This window comes from Muntiacus reevesi, chromosome 20 (genome assembly GCF_963930625.1).
Source record: "Muntiacus reevesi chromosome 20, mMunRee1.1, whole genome shotgun sequence".
Taxonomy (NCBI): Eukaryota; Metazoa; Chordata; class Mammalia; order Artiodactyla; family Cervidae; genus Muntiacus; species Muntiacus reevesi.
This window is the reverse complement of record NC_089268.1, coordinates 32,051,919-32,070,628: the sequence shown is the minus strand read 5'-3', so window position 1 is coordinate 32,070,628 and position 18,710 is coordinate 32,051,919. Positions and strand designations below refer to the sequence as shown.

Below are 18,710 nucleotides of genomic sequence, written 5' to 3'. Positions count from 1 at the left end.
ACTAGCTATCTACCCCCTCTATAAAATATACTGAATTTTGTTCTTGTTATTTGAATCAGTTTTTTTTTCCAAAACTTTTTATTAATTTCATAAAATTGATAGTTTATAGGAGTCCTTTGAAAATTCTATAATGCAAGCTTGCTAAAAGTAACTCACTGAAATAAAAGCATTGAATAACAATAGGATTACATTCTAATGCTGAAAGGGATTAAAATTTCTCAGAATTTAAGCAATAGTTAAATTATAAATACATTTTAAATTAAGCATGTATAAACAGGAATGTTTAAAATACATCATCTTTTTTTATAAAGACTTTCTTAGAAAGACAAAGGTAGATTTTTTCTCTATATTTGAATTTTGTACTATTCACTAATGAAAAATTAACTGATCTTCTAATTAATGAAAGTAAATTTTTAAAAAATTATATGTTACCTAGGAAAACATCTACAAGACAAAGACTCAGATTCAGTATTTTTCAGATTAGGAGGACAAACTATTTCAAAAATAACAAATTTACCCTAATAAATGTATAGATTTAATACAGTTAAGAGTACTAAAAGAATTTCGCTCTTGCAGCTAGATAGAATGATTTTTTGAAGAATAGTATAATAGTAAAAATTAATTTGAAATAAACAATTGTGAGACATGAGTTCACTGGCAAATACTTATATTTCAACATTACCAAAATCTAAAACTCTAGAGCACTAAAATAGATCAGAACAAGAAAAACTCTAGAAACAATTTAAAGTGAAATAATAAATGATCAATTAAGTTCCTCCAATCAGTGGAGAAAGCATTTATTACGTTATACTTATTAGCCAGCTAGTTAATTTTTAAAAAGTTAATTATGTACACAGAAACCAAATCTAGATCATTATAGAGTTCGCTTTTTTAACGGTTCCACACAATATCAGCAAAATAATAGGAACTTATTAAAAATGAAAATTGACACAATACAAGAGAATTTAGCAATATACCTGGAAGGTCTTAAAATTCTCTATTTTATTAGAACATCTTGTTCTATTTCTGGAAGTTAGTATATTTCCTTCATATATTAGGAGAAAATCAGGATATAACATTATGCAAATACTATTAGAGAAAGTAAAGATAAAAGCACAATTTTTATTCTGTGCTGTTTTATGTGTCATCTACAAGGTTAAGATTTTGGTACTTAACGAGGATGAGGAGAGAAACACATTAAATGAGAAAAAGGGGAGATATACAGCCTAGGCCTTGAGGAATCAAAATTCACTCAAAGAACAGACAGGGAGTAATGGCTGACTTGCTTCTTTAAGAACCCTCCCCCAACCCAGAGGGCTTCCCGCCAAAGCACTTTGGGTTTTCATTCTGGTCCGCAGACTCTGCGCATTAAAGGGGCTGCGACAAACTGAAGGTACTTTATGAGGAGACCCGCGGGGTGCTGAAGGTGTTCCTGGACAATGTGATCCGGGATGCAGTCACCTACACCGAGCACGCCAAGCGCAAAACTGTCACTGCCATGGACGTGGTCTAAGCGCTGAAGCGCCAGGGACGCACCCTCTGGCTTCGGCGGCTGAAAGAAAAAGCTTGATCTTACTTGCTTACTCAAAGGCCCGCAAGTTTTCGTTCAAAGGGCTGAAAAACAGTTCACAGAACACACATTTAGCAAGAGCGGCCAATATTTTCCCCCAGAACGCTGCGGGGTTATACTGAGGCATTGTTTTGCTAATAATACATCAAATCAAAGATGAGCTACGCAGGTCCCTAACGAAGTTGGAATACGTGTTTACAGTTCTTTTATATTGACAACTTAGTGGCTCTTAAAAGAGCCTTTGTGGTGGGTCTAAGAGCGACTGATGGACAACTTTACTTTGCGCTGGTGTACTTGGTGACGGCCTTGGTGCCCTCGGACACCGCGTGTTTGGCCAGCTCCCCGGGCAGCAGCAGGCGCACGGCCGTCTGGATCTCCCTGGATGTGATGGTCGAGCGCTTGTTGTAATGCGCCAGGCGCGATGCCTCGCCCGCGATACGCTCGAAAATGTCGTTCACAAACGAGTTCATGATGCCCATGGCCTTGGACGAGATGCCGGTGTCCGGGTGGACCTGCTTCAGCACCTTGTACACGTACACGGAGTAGCTCTCCTTGCGGCTGCGCTTGCGCTTCTTGCCGTCCTTCTTCTGCGCCTTGGTCACCGCCTTCTTGGAGCCCTTCTTCGGGGCTGGAGCGGACTTCGCTGGTTCAGGCATAGTTGGAAAGACTTACACTGTAGTCTAAAACACAAACCAAAAAAGAGTGACAGAATCGCAAAATGCCTCTTTTATATAGAACCACCTATGCAAATAAGGTCATAGGTTAAAGTCTTAGTCGATTGGTGGCGGTTGAAGAAGACGTCAGAAATTAGTTATGCCCAATCACAACGGAAGAATTCTAATTTCTCGTTCCCATTGGTTAAAATGAAGCCCACTAACCTAACCAATCACACGTCTTCTTTTTCGCGCCCAATTAGGCTTACAAAAGTCGCTGCACTTGTAGTTACATTGCTAAATTTAGCTGCGCTGAACTTGTGGAATACGAAATGTCTGGACGTGGTAAGCAAGGTGGCAAGGCTCGTGCTAAAGCCAAGACCCGTTCCTCGCGGGCTGGGCTCCAGTTCCCCGTAGGTAGGGTACATCGGTTGCTCCGCAAAGGCAACTATGCTGAGCGAGTAGGTGCCGGGGCCCCGGTGTATCTGGCGGCGGTGCTGGAGTACCTGACGGCTGAGATCTTGGAGCTGGCGGGCAATGCGGCCCGCGACAACAAGAAAACGCGAATCATCCCGCGTCACTTGCAGCTGGCTATCCGCAATGATGAAGAACTGAACAAACTGCTGGGAAAGGTCACCATTGCTCAGGGTGGTGTCTTACCCAACATCCAGGCCGTGCTACTACCTAAGAAAACCGAGAGCCACCACAAGGCCAAATAAAGAGTTTAGGAAAAGTGAAGAAAACAAAGGCTCTTTTCAGAGCCAACCTACACTGTCAAAGAAAAAGCTGTGATTACCGTCTATTTTGAGTGGTAAGGTTACAAGATGCTTACACTGAGTGTGAAGTAGTTTTGGCCGATCAAAATACGGTCTGAATTGACGTTAACGTGGACTAGTGTGTTCATGAGAGGCTTACTTAGAAGCCGGGAGATGAATCGACAGGTAATTTCTTGAAGCCAGATAACCCTAATGTTGCCTAGTAGTGTCTTAAATAGGCAACACGGGAGGCACTGGTTACTTTTAGGAAACATTTAGCAGTGTTGAGTATAGTTGAAAAATCCTTTGGGGAACATTTTGAGTAAGTGACCTGACGAAAGGATAGTTTTTATCACGTAAAATAATTGAGTTCTGCTTGCTTTCATTTTCTTGAGGATTTATCCTAATGGGAAATTAGCTTGTCGATTAAAATTAAACAGTAATTTCCTAATCTCATGTAAATCCTTGAACCTATTTCTTTAGGCTACACATATTCATTGAATGCACTCCTGTGTAGACAGTCAATGTAACTCAAAATCTGCCTCCCTGGAAGTTATCTGTTTAGTGCGTGCGTGCTATCGCTTCAGTCGTCTAGGACTGCGACCCCATGAATTTAGCCTGCAAGTCTCTGTCCATGAGATTCGCCAGGCAAGAATACTGGAGTGGGTTGCCATGCCGTCCTCCAGGGCGTCTTTCCCACCCAGTGATCGAACCCAGTGATTTTTCTTAGGTCCCCTGCATTGGCAGGCAAGTTCTTTACCACTGGTCGACCACTAGGTGAGGGAGCCATAAATAAACACATAAATATGTAATACAATATTCCTGTGAAGAACATAGGAGTTAAGTAATAGAGCATAATGGGGACTCATTTTATAAGATAACCTCTTTTAAAGGAGTTACTTGATCAGAGACCTACATAAATTGAAAAAGAAACAAGACAGATATTAGAAAAAGAAAATTTCAAGTAGAAGTAATAAAGTGCAAAAGTCTTAAGACAGAAAATATGTTTTTCTTGGGAATAGCCAGAAGGCCCATGAAGTTGTGAACTTGAAGGGGGAGGGCCACTATAATATAGGACTTTGGCTGTGCAACTTAATGTGTATAAGTAATCAAAAACAATAGCAACCCTGATCTCTTGAGATAATAAATTTGATAATACAGATTAGCTAAACAGAAAAAGTATGAAATCCAACCCACTTAAAAAAAAAAGATACCATAGAATAGTATTGTCCTCACCTTATTATGTGGTTCAAAAACTGAAAGATTTTGGAGAACATTCTTTATAATTCAGTACAGGATTTATTTGCTATTCCTAGTCTTTGTTTGTAGAAGTCTTTTTGAATGAAATGACAGTAAAATGCAAGAGGCCAAGGAAAAAAACTATGATGATATAGTGGTGCAGGTTGGGTTCTCTAGAAGCAGATGCTTGAGATAGATTGGTGCCGGGAGCCGTACGGGGGGGTCCCGCCCGTGACGAGGTCATGAAGAAAATACCGGGCAGGCAAGGCCGTCCGGGACCCCATCCATGACGAGGTCACGAGGAAAATACCTGACAGGCAAGGCCGTCTAGGATAAGGGACCCTCCAGGTTGGCCTCGGCCTCTACCCTACCCTTTATCCTCCCCCCTTTTCTGCTGTTCTTATTTGCCCTGCTGCGGATTCTTGTGTTGCCTGCCGAGAGCTCTCCTGCTCCTCTTTCACTGAATGAAGACCAACTTAAAACCCTAATTAATAAATCTCCTGGACGCTGGTACCCTATGAAGGGGCCAGGGATGAAGGAAATGCTTCAGTTCAAACCCTTTAGCTGGCATTCTGGCTTGTTTGATAAATGTGTGCTCTCATTGCACAAAATGCTCATGATTGTTCTAAACATCCCAAACATAGTACGCTAACAAAACAATTAAGCATAGGCCCCTTCGCGGGGTGAGAAAAGCTCCACAAATATTATAGCCACAAATGTGCCTAATAGAAAATAGTTTAGATAGAGATTAGCTGGCGACTTCTTGCAGGTAATTAACTTTTAGACTAAGAGACTGTTTTGTGCCATATCTGTTGTTTTTGCAATCCTTTGCATTTCTGTTCTGTAAAAATGTAATCCTATCTAGTTCCCTTGGAGATGACACCTAATGGAAAGAAAATAGATTGACCACAAAAAAGACAGGGTCGGCTACTGAAGTTGCTTAAAGTTGCACCAGGTGCAAACCATAAATTGTCAACAGGCCTGAAAGCCAAAAGATATTATACATAGAGATTAACCATAAAAAAGGCCCTAATAGGCACTCCTTGCGGGGTGAGGAAGCCCTATTAGAGAATACAAAAAATATTGTTTTAAAAGTGGTTATTAGATCAACGTTTGATTGATGTTAATGTGCTGAGGTTGTGCAGTGAAAACTATTGTTAATATAGTTAAAGATATAGTAAAATAAGAGTTTAGCCCTAGTGTAAAAACAATAAGATAATTGTTAATTTTAACCAAGAGTGCTAAACAGGGGCTGCCTCTCCGGAGCCACAGTCTTTGTGTGTTAAACTTTTTAGATAAATTTAGCTGAGAATTTCTGCAAAAAGACTGACTTTTATGTTAACAAGATTTTATGTCTATTATGTTACAACTTGCTGTACCATGAGACTGCCAATTATCTATTTTCTGCTAACCTCAAGGCCAGAAGATAATGTACAAAAAAATCTATGGGAAAAGACTCTCGTAAACAAAAAATATACAGAGCACACTTGGTTTCGTGAAGGACAAGCTGATATAATGTTAAACTAAGTCTGTATGCTTATCTGCCCCTTGGAAATGTACCAACTTAGGGTATAAAGGCTATGGTGAAAAATAAAGCAACGGCCAGACTCTGCTGCATATTCCTGGTCTGGTCTCTTTCTTTCTTTCTCTCTCCCTAGCAGACTTGGCCCTATCAAGGCCGGTCCTACGTGTCTCTCTCTCGCCGACGCCGTTCATCCTGAGGGTTCCCCTGGATCCTGCTGGGGCTGGACCCCGGCAGTTTGGGGTGCAAGATGTTTATTAGGGACCAACATTGGTAGAGGAAGAAATAGGATTGGACAGAGGATGTCAAACTGTAATACAGGCCAGACAAACGTGGGGAGCAATGGAGCCTATATTACCTTTCAGAGTTGCCCCACGTTGCGTGAAAATGTCCCCGGATCAGGTTTTACTTCCCCACCTTGCTTTGCCACTGATGTGGACTGTACTAGGAAAGGGCATGACTTGAGTTGGGTGGAACTTTGAAACTCTAGGAACACTGGAGACGAGAACTGGTGCCTACCTACTAAGTGCGCTCTGCAGTTGGGCCGCAAGTCTTTCCTTGGTGGCGATCAGGCTACTGCATTTGCTTGTCTATGACATACATTAACATGAATATAAATATCAATGTTCAGTTCAGTCGCTCAGTCATGTCCTACTCTTTGCGACCCCATGAACCACAGCACACCAGGCCTCCCTGTCCATTACCAACTTCCGGAGTCCACTCAAACCCATGTCCATTGAGTCAGTGATGCCATCCAACCAGCTCATCCTCTGTTGTCCCCTTCTCCTCCTGCCCTCAATCTTTCCCAGCATCAGGGTCTTTTCAAATGAGTCAGCTCTTCGAATCAGGTGGCCAAAGTATTGGAGTTTCAGCTTCAACATCAATCCTTCCAATGAACACCAAGGACTGATCTCCTTTAGGGTGGACTGGTTGGATCTCCTTGCAGTCCAAGGGACTCTCAAGGGTCTTCTCCAAAAACTGAACTGAACTAAACTGAAATATCAATGTTGAGTCATGTCTATGATAGTATTTGTAAAACTGACTTTAGCATGCATAGCTAGTATTGTTTCTTTTTTATTGGGGGAACTTAAAAGAGATGTTTTCTTTTGAGAAAAGTGAGAAAACTTTCTATAAATCTTTACTAATTCCAGGTACTCCAATAAGATTTTAGATGCCTTAATCATTGCAAATGGAAGGTGATATAAAACAATTATAAGAAATATGAGAGGGTCATTGGAATGGACCCTAATGCTGGGAAAGATTAAAAGCAGAAGGGGATGACAGAGGATGAGATGGTTGGATGGCATCACCGACTTGATGGACGTGAGTTCAAGCAGGCTCCAGGAGTTGGGGATGGACAGGGAAGCCTAACGTGCTGCAGTTCATGGGGTTGCAAAGAAAGAGACTGAGCGACTGAACTGAACTGATGAGAGGATCTTCCACTGGGCTTCTCTCCCTTCTCCAGGTCCTTGGAAGGAAGAGCATAGGGCACAGCCTTTAAAAGAATGATATAGCCATAGGACATGACAAAGACTGGTTAGAACCAACGGGATCCAAGGATGGCAGATGATTCAACTTCCAGTAGACTCTGAGCCTCATATGCTCATTGTAATATTTTAACAGTTAAATGACACACCCACTAGCGCCATGACAGTTCTGAAGTGAAAGTCACTCAGTCGTGCCCGACTCTTTGTGACCCTATGGACTACACAGTCTGTGAAATTCTCCAGGCTAGAATACTGGAGTGGATAGCCTTTCCCTTCCCCTGGGGATCTTCCCAACCCAGGGACTGAACCAGGGTCTCCTGCACTACAGGAAGATTCTTTACTAACTGAGCCACAAGGACAGTTCTGAGACTAACTGAAAAAGGTCAAAAAGTGGGTGGTGGCCCAATTCCTGGAAATCTCTGCTCCTTTCCCAAAATAATTGGAATAATCCACTCATTAGCCTATGAAATTACCCTGCCCATAAACTAACCATGCCATATTTATGGGCTCACTGTCCCTCTCTCCCTTTCCCCTCAAGGCCTCCTAAGTTGGAGGTAAAGTTGCAGTACACAGCCATCCAGTTCTACTAGTGCAAAATGCTCTACAAAGTCAATCAAAACAGGCCCAGGATTGGTAACCCTTTGTTAACTGGTCATAGGGACTTTATCAAGACGTTATAAAAAAGAACTGGTTGAAGGAGAGGCAGCAACACAGAGTTCTCATTGAGTAATACATGACTGTGATCCATGTGATCATTTTGGTTAGTTTTCTCTCATTGTGGTTTTCACTCTACCTTCCCTCTGATGGGTGAGGATAAGAAGTTCGTATAATCTTCCTGATGGGAGAGGCTGGCTGTGGGGAAAACTGGGTCTTGCTCTGGTAGGCAGGGCCATGCTCAGTAAATCTTCAATCCAATTTTCCCCTGATGGCTGGGACTGCTGCCTCCCTGTAGTTTGGCCTGAGGCGGCCCAGTCCTAGACTTTGCAGTCACTCTAGTAGACTACACGCTCTATGGTACAGGTAATGGCAACCGCCTCCCAGGACTGCTGCTGCCAGAGCCCCTGGCCCGCGACAAGCCACTGTCAACCCACACCTCCGGAGACTCCCAAACACTCACAGGCAAGTCTGGCTCAGTCTCTTGTGGGGTGACTGTTCCTTTCTCCTGGGTCTTGCTGCGCACAGGGTTTTGCTTGTGCCTTCCTGGAGTCTCTGTTTCCCAATCCTGTGAAAGTTCTGTAATCAAATCCCACTCAAAATCCTTCAAGCTAGGCTTCAATAGTACGAGAACCGAGAACTTCCAGATGTACAAGCTAGATTTAGAAAGGGCAGAGGAACCTAACTACTGGACCACCAGGAAACGCCCCCTACAGAGATTTTTTTTTTAATAATATAGGAAAGGGAGATGGTAGGGTTCCTGGAGCTATGCCCCTGAGTAAGAGAGAAAGTTTTTAGTTTACTTTTTTTATAGAAAACTTATGAAAATCAGAAGTAGAAAAGTTTATGGCATTGATAAGCATAGAGCTAGGTAGTTGCATAGGCAACCTTCTTTATCCTATTCAGAATCACTGTTGTAAATGTGTCAGACAGAACCCTCAGAAAGGCTTTCAGAAATAAAAAGCACAAGAAAAGAGGCCATTTTCTAGGTTTTGTGCCACACCACGGACTAGCAACAGGATTAGCTTTTCTCTCTCTGTATAGGGAACCACATGCAAACCAATCCCATTGCTAAAAACACCACAGCGGAAAATATGGAAAAGCACTTGTGTCCGTAAATAGGGTGCTTTCTAATAGGGTGAAAGTCCCTGAGGAAAGGAAGGAAGGAGAGGTCCAACTCACACAAGCCTGAGGCAGAAGCAGCCTGCATTCCCTGGAGAGCAGCATTTTCTTTCCTTCAGCTTAACTGAACTCATTGCCTTGAGACTGAGAAAATCCCTAGCTCTCTTCCCAGATCAAATTAATACTGGGAATTCTTCAGCAAACCTGCCAGTAATTAGGATGGCTTTGTGTGATCTAGAAGGGAGGAGACAAAGAAAATCTCAGAAAATTAAGGACATCATTTTGGCTCTGCTGAGAAGCATTTTATGGACAGCTGCTGTTATATGAACTTTTTGCTTTCATTTTCTGTTAATTCCTCCCTCCCCACAGCCCTACCTGATAACGTCCTCCACACACAATAAAGTCATGTGCTTGGCCACATGCTGTTGGGAGACTGCTCTCATAAAGCACTGGATTGAAATCTCTGCATATTCATGCATTCATTGTGGGGCCAAACAACATTCATAAAGAACTTAACATGGAGCCCTGTGATAAACTATTGAACAAGACAGTTATATCTTCTTGGAACACAGTGGGGGAGGGGAGGGAAGAAGGGAGGAGATTGACATTAATTTAGAATAACTCTGGTAACTAATTAATCATAAGAAACTGATATAGGGACATTGATGGAAGAGAAAAAAAAAAAAAAAAAGGATCATGGAACAGAGAAAATAAAATTTGACTTAGACCGAGAAGAATATATAGTATGGAGACAACAGGTCAGGAAAGGCTTCCCCAATGAATTCAGTGAAAAGCTGAATGAAACAGGAATGAAATTTAACCAGGTATAGAGAAGAAGGGAACTCATTTCCTACCAAGGAAGGAGCACTGCAGGACTCTGACTCTAGGGTAAATGTTCGCAGAGCCATCTGTGAGGGGGTGGGGGTGGACCATAGATCTTCCAGGCCACACAAGAAGCACTTTCCCCTCTGGCAACCTAAACCTAGGTAAATGGAGAAAATAGTTTCAGTGAGATGTGAGCACCCTAGACACCACATTTTCTGACAGTTTCAATTGGGCGGGATGAGTCCTGGTGGGCTGAACTCACAGATGTATGGGCAGGATCGATCCATATTTATTGCCTTGAACTGACTTCTGGCACCTGATATGAGGCCAGATTACACAGCAAGCACCCGAAGATTCTGACCAGTTTGGCCAAAAATGGGAATCAGTAAGATTCACTTCGAAGCCACCACCCTCCCTGTTCCATAGCTGGAGGTCTGAGGACCACGCTTTGTAAAACTAAGCAAGAAACGTGCATGGATTAGAAGTGGAAGTGAGAGTAGTGATTCCACAAGTGTTAGCAACCTAGAGAGGAGCCATCATGTTTGAAAAATTGCACAGAGTGAAACAATTTTTGTTCCTTTTGGTTTGTTTGCCAGGAGCAAGATGTTGGAAAGTGAAGGAGAGGATAAGGCAATTAACTGGGATGGCATTTCTAAATAAAGACAGGAAACAAAGTGCCTGTTTCTATGGATGACGGGAATGGATGTTCCTGAGAAAAGAGCAGAGGTACAGCTCAGATGCAGGTGTTTCTTCATGGCTTGCCGTGATCGTATAGTGGTTAGTACTCTGCGTTGTGGCCGCAGCAACCTCGGTTCGAATCCGAGTCACGGCAGGAGCTGCATTGCTCATAAGCACTTCACTGTTTTTGCAACATTGCCATGGAGACAGCCTCGGAAATGCCTTTGTGAGATAGAAGACACATGTTCTGCATCCTGCCCTCACTGGCCAATAATGACTGTCTTTTACACTCATACTTTATGGATTCTTAGGTTTCATATAGGATTCTACGGTGGATTTCATTTTCTTCCAGATTTATCTCTAGTCATTATAAAAGTCAAGGAGAAATAGGGACAACCTGATGCTCCACACTGCCTCACAGAGCTACGCAGTATATGAAAGTTGAGCTTTCAAAGAGAGGTCAGAGGAAAATCAGATATTCTGTTTCATAAATATCTATTAGAAGCCTAAGCTACAGGACACGGAAACTTCATTGTTTGCTTTGGAGGTGGAGAGGAGAAAAAAAAGACACCTTCTCAGCTGGTTCCACTGGGGATCGAACCCAGGACCTTCTGCGTGTAAAGCAGATGTGCTAACCACTACACTATGGAACCATGAGCTGGTAGGCCTTCTGTCCCCAGATACAAAAGTTTCTGGCAAAATATATCAGTAAATATAATTATTGATTCAAAGATAGGTAGCTTTGAACACAGAAACTTTTGGTGCTTAATTACATTTCTAGTACATTTCGCTCTCACACATAAAATATCTTCAAGTTGCATCATTTGTAAACACACCATTCTTGATTTGTGCCCCTTTGAACACTTCTAATCTATCTGTGAACACATGATTCTTGATTTGTGCCCCTTTGAACTTCTAGACAAATCTATATTTATCCATTCACTCAAAGAGTATGTATGTTGAACATGTGGGCCAAGCACTTGTCAAAGTGCTGAGGATAGAGCAGTGCAACAATCAAAACCCCTGTGTATACACACCTCATCACCTTATCTGACCACGCTGTAGTTCCTAGCAAATAACAGGTGCTGAATAAATGTATCTATTTCAAACGAATTATAAACAAAATTAGCAGCACTCTCATGACCTCTCTTTTTTGCAGCTGAGTTACAGCTAGACAATTAGGGGACTGCTCACTAAGTTAAACTTAGGATATCTGTGCATTAATGCAGATGGAAGGCAAAAAAAAAAGTTTTCAATTGTAGGGGTTCAGAGCATGCCGTTTCAAAATATTCTCCTCTGATATGTTGATTTTTCAATAGTTAACCACACTTGAAAAACAGCAAATGCAAAAAGAGCACTCTTACCTTCCTTTTGATTCTGAAAGCAGGAGATGAAACACAATATGCCCTCCCTGTACCAGGAAGAAGGAAGCATTCTTATTACCAGAGACTGGGGAGTCCAAGCAGAGAGAAATCTTCCCCAAAAAGAAAAACTTCCTTAAACTAACCCTTATCTTCCAAGTCACTTTTCCACAACTAACTGCCCTAGTCCAAACCCTTTAGTTTTGTCACATTTTCATGTTTGTCCAACCTAATACATAAGTGTTGGACTCTAATTGCTTCTTTAAGTCTTCATTTTTCTTGTGAGGGCTCCCATGTACAACTTGTTTAATAAAATTTGTATGGGTTTCTCCTATCAATCTGTTTTATGCTAGTTTAATTCTTAGGCCCAATCAGAAGCCCTAAGAGTAGAGGAGAAATTTTACCTCTCCTACACAATCTCTCTCTCCTCTCCCTCCTTTCTTGTAATATATTAGTGGTCTAACAAATCTTCAAATTCTGGGCCCTAATTTCCAGAGCCTTAGTGAAGAGTTGGGAGCCTTTTAGAAGTCAAGTCACTGGTGAGAAGGTTGTTTGAGGGTCACATAATCTTAGTTGTTCAAGGTCTTCTCAGTTTTCATTTCTATTTACAATTAATTTACAGTGGGCATAAAAATTGATGGACTTGGGCTGGTTATACCAAATTAGTGGTGGGCAAGGACCATGGTGGAAAGATGTACCTAGTAAACACTGCTTGCTAGGATTTTTTTTTCCTAGGCTTTGCAGGTAAGATATAGAATTATAGGAGAGCAAAAAATAACCAAAGAGCCTAAGCACAAGACAGAAACTCATAGGGTTTCTGGAACAAACATAAGGAGTTTCCAGTTCTTAATGAAAAGGATCAATCAAAAAAAAAGCTCATGCACCAGAGCAAGGATTAAACCCAAGTAGATACACAGCTTACAAACTTTAATTTAAAAACCTTCCCACTCACCAATGACAGCAATAGGATTTTGTTCTCATATCTTTTCTGATAAGAAACCAAAAAGTATTTGTTTACAGTTTGGAAAGTCTAGGATTGACTTCATAGGCTCATGAAACATTGGCCCAAGCTTACAAGAATATAAACAAAAAACAAAACTTTGGAAGGCTCTTTGATGGGAAATTCATAAAATATAATTCAAAAAAGTATTTTCATAAAGTTTACTATTTATGTGCTATGACTTGTGATGGGTTGTTAGAACTCTCCCTGACCTTTCAGATATATATTCTAACAAAAAAAACACATAATTTTACTAAATACCTAATTTCATGAAAATACAAAGAGGCTAAGTTAAAGGAAGTATAGGATGCTACATGACCATCAATACATTCTGAAGACCCTTACTAAACCAAAACTTTAAGCACTAGAAGACACACCTCCACAGACTGTCATATAAAAAACCAGTAGACTTCCCTATATGGCTAGACAGATCATGTCTCAAATTTAAAAGAAGAAAATCTATACTTTTTTAGGAGAGAATGTTTTTTAACCTAGTAGTGAGAAAAATCCTTTAAGCATAACCTCAAAAGTACAAACCATTTGGGGGAAAAAGGACAAAAGTAGGAAATACGATACACATTATGGAATTTTACACAGAAATTAGAAGCAATGATTTAAGTGTACACAGGGCAACTTTGATGGATCTTAAAGTCAAAATGTTTTTTAAAGGCATAAGTATATAATATATGATGCATATAAATTTATATGTGCAAAAAACAAAAATGTCAATTTTGATATATGTGTATATATACGTATGATCAAAATAATACACAAAATGAGCAAATTAGAAAACTTGTTTCTGTAAGGACAGGAATGGCAGCAGGACATAAGGACAAAGGGAATGAATAAATCTTGTTGCAAGAAAGGCTGAGAAGGCTACAGTGGCAGAGAAGAGCTGGTGGGTGCCCAGAGGAAATCAGGTAGATTTGTCACAGGATCTCAGTGATTTCTCTGTTCTCCAGGGTCTTTCATTTTGTGGGTGCTCAGTGAATGCATAAGCCTTCAATGCTTCTCCATAAAGCACAAAACACAAGGAAGTTATTTAAACATTTCCAAAAGATAGTCTCATCTGTTCCTTCCCCACCTTAAGCTGTATTTGGCCAACATGCCACAGATGCTTCTGCAATCATCAACCTGACACCGAAAATGGGAAGAGAGGTCATGCAACTCTGCTAAGACACCCTGCACCTTGCCTCCTGCCTCCCGTGGGAAGTATCTACCACATTGCACCCTAATTTTTCTTACTTCTCTGAATCCTTCACCCACTTTTACAGTCAATGAAGACAGAGATCAAGTCAGTTTTAACTCACTGGTGCCATGACAGAATCTCCTCTGCATCAGTGTGTCCTTATCTTTGCTCGCTTTCTTGTGCCAGGTCAGATAAAATAGAAGGAAGCATGGTAGTCTTGCTCTTGTGCAGTGAATTAGCTCAGAAAGTAGCATCATAGAGTCTGTAACCTGGAGATTGGGGAACTGGTGCTTATGTCTCATTTGTCTGGAGGGGGAAGTTTTTAAAACTTGCTTTATTTATTTGTTCCTAGAATATAAATCTTAAAGATGAAGAAGTTTTTGTTTTGTTCATTGTTCTATCTTCAGTACGTAGTAAATTACCAGAAGTACAATAGTGACCACATTTGTGAACAAAATAGATAAAATTTTTTAATATGTGGCAATATCCAATATTTCCTCTAGAGGGCGAAAGTCACCATGAAATAGGAATTTCACTCCAATGTAAAATAATTTTTAAAACCTCGCACTGAAGAATGCATTCTTTTTTAGGTTGAAGTTTCTGTTTTCGTTTAGAAACATGGCTTAGAAATATAGATTCGTTCTCTTTGTCACCAAATCATGTACATTTCTGTCAAAATGCTGCATTTCACAGAAAATATTACAAATACAATATAACTGAAACATAGAAAAGTGGCCCTGTGGCTTAGCTGGTCAAAGCGCCTGTCTAGTAAACAGGAGATCCTGGGTTCGAATCCCAGCGGGGCCTTTCTCATTTGGCTTTTATATTTCAACAGAGTTGTTGCCACCAAACAACTTGCAGATGCATTGAACAATTTATATTACTGGTAAATCCTGTATTAAATTCTTATTCCGATGCAGACAGTCTTTTTCCAGCATCACAATATGAAGAGCTGTGGTGAAGGGAAAAGTGAGTAAGTTTCCTGAGTGTGTAAGTTTTCCTCCAAGGATAGAAAGTGATGGATGTGCTAATGATTGGTGTGTGGATTGAGCACAAATTATCTTGCAGTACCTGATAGAGAGCAAAATTTCAAATTCTGTCTTGGAAGTTCAGTTTCAGCTCTCTTAACCTGTGACATCCAATATTTTCAGCTAAATGATGGAGTTTGTTTATCGGCATCAGGTAAAGAATTAAGACATTTTTAGAATCAGACTCACTTTTATTTCTGAGAACAAGTAAGAGAGGAATGTCAAATTTAGACTCTCATCATTTTGGTTTTGTACAGCCCTCAAAACTGTATTTGTTTGTGCATTAGTAGAACCTTCTGGGAGTGGAAATTGGGAGCTTAATGATATTTTTAGGAAATAAATCATAAATAGATTATCAGTTTCTTGAATGTTAAATGATGTCAGAGTTTATTAGCTAAAATGTCACTGCATGGCACTGGCCTACACATTGGGTATTAAAAAGAAAATTTCAAACATTATAATTGGAGTTTTACCAGAGTCATTGTCTTTTCACTTTCATAGAAGTAGTTCTGCATTATGCCTGAAACCCTGTTTATACTTCATTGGAAACCCGGTTTCATTTTCACTAGTTTATCCGTAGCAGTTCTTACCCACGTACTTCCCAAGGAATGTGAGCAAAAATGGTAGTCACTAGGAGTAGCAGATTATGCCATCCCAGTAAGTCTGGAGTAGGTCCTACACATTTATATATTCATAAGGCTTCATATGTAAGTAATGTAAATCCTCAGTTGAAAGCCAATTGCCTAGAAGATGTTAGATTCAAAGTGCAACCAAGTTAACATTTCGAAAAGTAACTGAAATTATGTCTCACTGTACTCTGCTGCTGTTGTCCAATATCAGGCAAAACGACACTAGAACTCAAACATATTATGAACAGAGAGGGCACTAATACATCTCTAGGAATTTCTCATTCCCTGAAGGCTGTCAGCTAAGTTATTCTGTTTCTAGTGAATGTCCACATTTCATGGCCTGTGGCCTCCTTCATCTTCAAAGATAGCAATGACCTGTTGAGTCTTTCTTGTACTTCAAATCTATATTATTTAATATGCATGCAATGGAGTAATAGATGTCCTTTATTAATTAAAAAAAAAAAGTTTTTCAGGTGCTGGCTTTGATACCAAGGATGCAGTACTGAGCAAAACAGAGGAAGGCCTTGCCATCTTGGGCTTGTTAAGCACCCACTATGTCCCTGGAACTGTGCTTGAGACATTACTTCGGTTATTACTTAATCAGTATCATACATGTTTTCATAGTAACCCCGGACTTTTAAACAAGAGAAAAAGTAAAAATATGCTGGGAGTCTGAAGGACAGTGCAAGGGTCGAGGGGAGAAAAAGGAGGAGGCTCGTGCTGGGCGCACAGAAAGCCAGGAGCCAGGCTTCAAGAAAAGGGACCGACAGGGAGAGTGAGGAGCCTCCACTGAGAGCGGCCCAGGGGCTCTTGCTCGCCTATCCCCCACTGCACACCCCGTTTTCGTCGTTCACATCTGAAGTCCAGAGATTTTGTGATAAACGTTCACAACAAAAAATTTTAGACGAGTTTTAAATGACTTGGTAAGTGGCAGCACAGAAGTAACGGTCAGATACAACCCAAAGGCTGACCAGTGCACCATTCTACCCCAGAGCATTCGCGGTTGCTGGTCTGAGGCTACGCGAACAAGCCTGAGATATTCCCACAGTGAGAAAAAGGAAACCGAAATACCACCAGGCATATATCCCCGAGGGGATCGAATCAGCGATCTTAACATCATAAAAACAATACCCTAAGCAACTGAGCAGCTCACCATGCAGAGGAATGGTGTTTTTACATTTCAGAATTATAAACCATATCAAAACATTATTGCCTTAAGTTTTTTCCAGGATGATGCAAAAAATTCTCTAACTCTCCCTATCTCCTCTTCCCTAAATACAGCCACCTTACCTCGTTCAAGCCTCTTTGAAAGCTCTTCATCCTGACTCTGGTACGTTATTTCTTATAAAGAAAAAATACAGACACACAACCAAATCGTTCAGTGCTGGTGATATTAGGACTATCTGTAACTGGATACATTAAAGCACTTTCCACCTGAGATGTGGTTTAAAAAGGAGGGGGAGAAAAAACTCCAACTGTGGCCCGTACGGGGATCGAACCCGCGACCTTGGCGTTATTAGCACCACGCTCTAACCAACTGAGCTAACCGGCCACCCTTGCGCAAATACTTTACTTACCTCTTTTAAAGTCTGATCTAATTAAAGTAGGCCGTCTTTCCGAAAGGTTTAAAAATGCTCTTTTTTTCTACCATAAAAGGAAAAGATAAATCCCAGCTGCCGGCACAGACAAACCTTGCTTCTCCCCAGGAAAACAAATTATTTCTCAAATCGACCAAGAAGACGCAGATCAATGTCCGGAAACAATTACTTCCTTGCAACTATTCCCAGAAGGCCTATGGTAAACGCAAAGCTCCTGCAAGCCTGAGATGGCGGCGGGCGGATCACGGAAGTCATCACAGAGCCCCAGCAGGGCAGGGCTCAGAGAACCTGGCTTCCGCGCGCGGGGTACGGATTCTGTGCTCCGGGAGACCTTTCCCGGCGGGTCTCCTCTTCCCAGAGACCTCTAGCCGCTTAGCCTCAGGGTGGGTTGCTTGGTTGCCCTAAAGTTAAGTCTGTAGTTAGCGGTTCGTCCCGAGCGGAGTGAGACCGTGACCTGACGCTGCAGTACCGAACATCGGACACTTGGTGGCGACAGAGGGCGGGGTTGAGGTCTCCGGAGGCAAAAGGACTGACTTCTCCATCCTAAAACCTGCAATTCTTTGACGAGAGAAATCGAGACCAGGGCGAGGCCGGGCCAGGGTCCGCGATCCGGACCAGGAAGAAACAACGGAATCTGAAAGGGGCAAGGGAACTAAAGCCAAGATCAGGCAACACACAGGAAGGAGTTAGGAAATCTTTGCCCTTCTGAGTCTGGCCTGATCACCTGCAAGCCGTGTCAACTCTGGCAGGGACCACCGGTGCAGCAAATTTCTACTTGCTTTCTTTTCTCTGTTGGACCCTACAACCCTCTCTCTCTCTCTCTCTTTTTTTTCCCCCTGCTTTTTTGCATTTGAAGTTAATTGACTCATTTTATGTATGTATATAGTATATCGAGTAAGATCTGAAAGACTATTTCTAAAGAGAGCTATTTCTTTTGAGGCAAGTTAACTATTCATTTACTTGTTTTATATTATGCAATTTATACATTTTCTTTTTAATTGTTTAAAAAGCTGTAAGATGATATTTCTAATCTTTAGTATTGATACACTGATAAAAAAGTATATATCTTTAACTTTGTATCAGCATCCAGCTTATGAATGAGTAGCTGTCTTCATTTTCTTTGTCCTCTAGTAAAAATTTGGTGAGAGGTGAGCAGGGAAAACCAATTTTTTAATTTTAATTGTATGTGTTTATTTATTTTCATTAAAAAAATTTACTACAGTTCTTGATCTGTAGTCTTTTCTCCTCTCTTTGAGCTTTACTGCCACTGTCCCAGATTTCCAAACCCTGAGAAACCTCCCTCTGCTTAAAGGCCAGAAGGTCAGTTGTTTAGGTGACTGGGTCATCTCTTGCTCTGCTTCCCTCTCCCAGGCTGTTTTTGGCTGGGAGCTCTCTCCACT

The 18,710-nt window shown here is 41.2% G+C and overlaps 2 protein-coding genes and 4 non-coding genes across 6 annotated transcripts; 3 read left to right on the top strand and 3 right to left on the bottom strand.

The window, feature by feature from the left end:
* Window positions 1–1,034: 1,034 nt before the first annotated feature.
* LOC136151133 (histone H2B type 1-K) lies at window positions 1,035–17,449 on the bottom strand. Its single transcript, XM_065912064.1, has 2 exons — window positions 17,290–17,449; window positions 1,035–2,250 (listed from the first exon to the last, which is right to left on the bottom strand). Exon 2 carries the CDS (start codon window positions 2,224–2,226, stop codon window positions 1,846–1,848), a length of 381 nt encoding a protein of 126 aa, XP_065768136.1. The 5' UTR covers window positions 2,227–2,250; window positions 17,290–17,449; the 3' UTR covers window positions 1,035–1,845.
* LOC136151131 (histone H2A type 1-H) lies at window positions 2,556–2,942 on the top strand. Its single transcript, XM_065912062.1, has one exon. It carries the CDS (start codon window positions 2,556–2,558, stop codon window positions 2,940–2,942), a length of 387 nt encoding a protein of 128 aa, XP_065768134.1.
* On the top strand, window positions 10,588–10,659 carry TRNAH-GUG (transfer RNA histidin (anticodon GUG)). The gene has a single exon. It is a non-coding gene; the product is annotated as a tRNA-His (tRNA).
* On the bottom strand, window positions 11,086–11,158 carry TRNAV-UAC (transfer RNA valine (anticodon UAC)). Its single transcript has one exon. It is a non-coding gene; the product is annotated as a tRNA-Val (tRNA).
* TRNAT-AGU (transfer RNA threonine (anticodon AGU)) lies at window positions 14,789–14,862 on the top strand. The gene has a single exon. It is a non-coding gene; the product is annotated as a tRNA-Thr (tRNA).
* Window positions 17,191–17,264, bottom strand: TRNAI-AAU (transfer RNA isoleucine (anticodon AAU)). Its single transcript has one exon. It is a non-coding gene; the product is annotated as a tRNA-Ile (tRNA).
* Window positions 17,450–18,710: the final 1,261 nt, after the last annotated feature.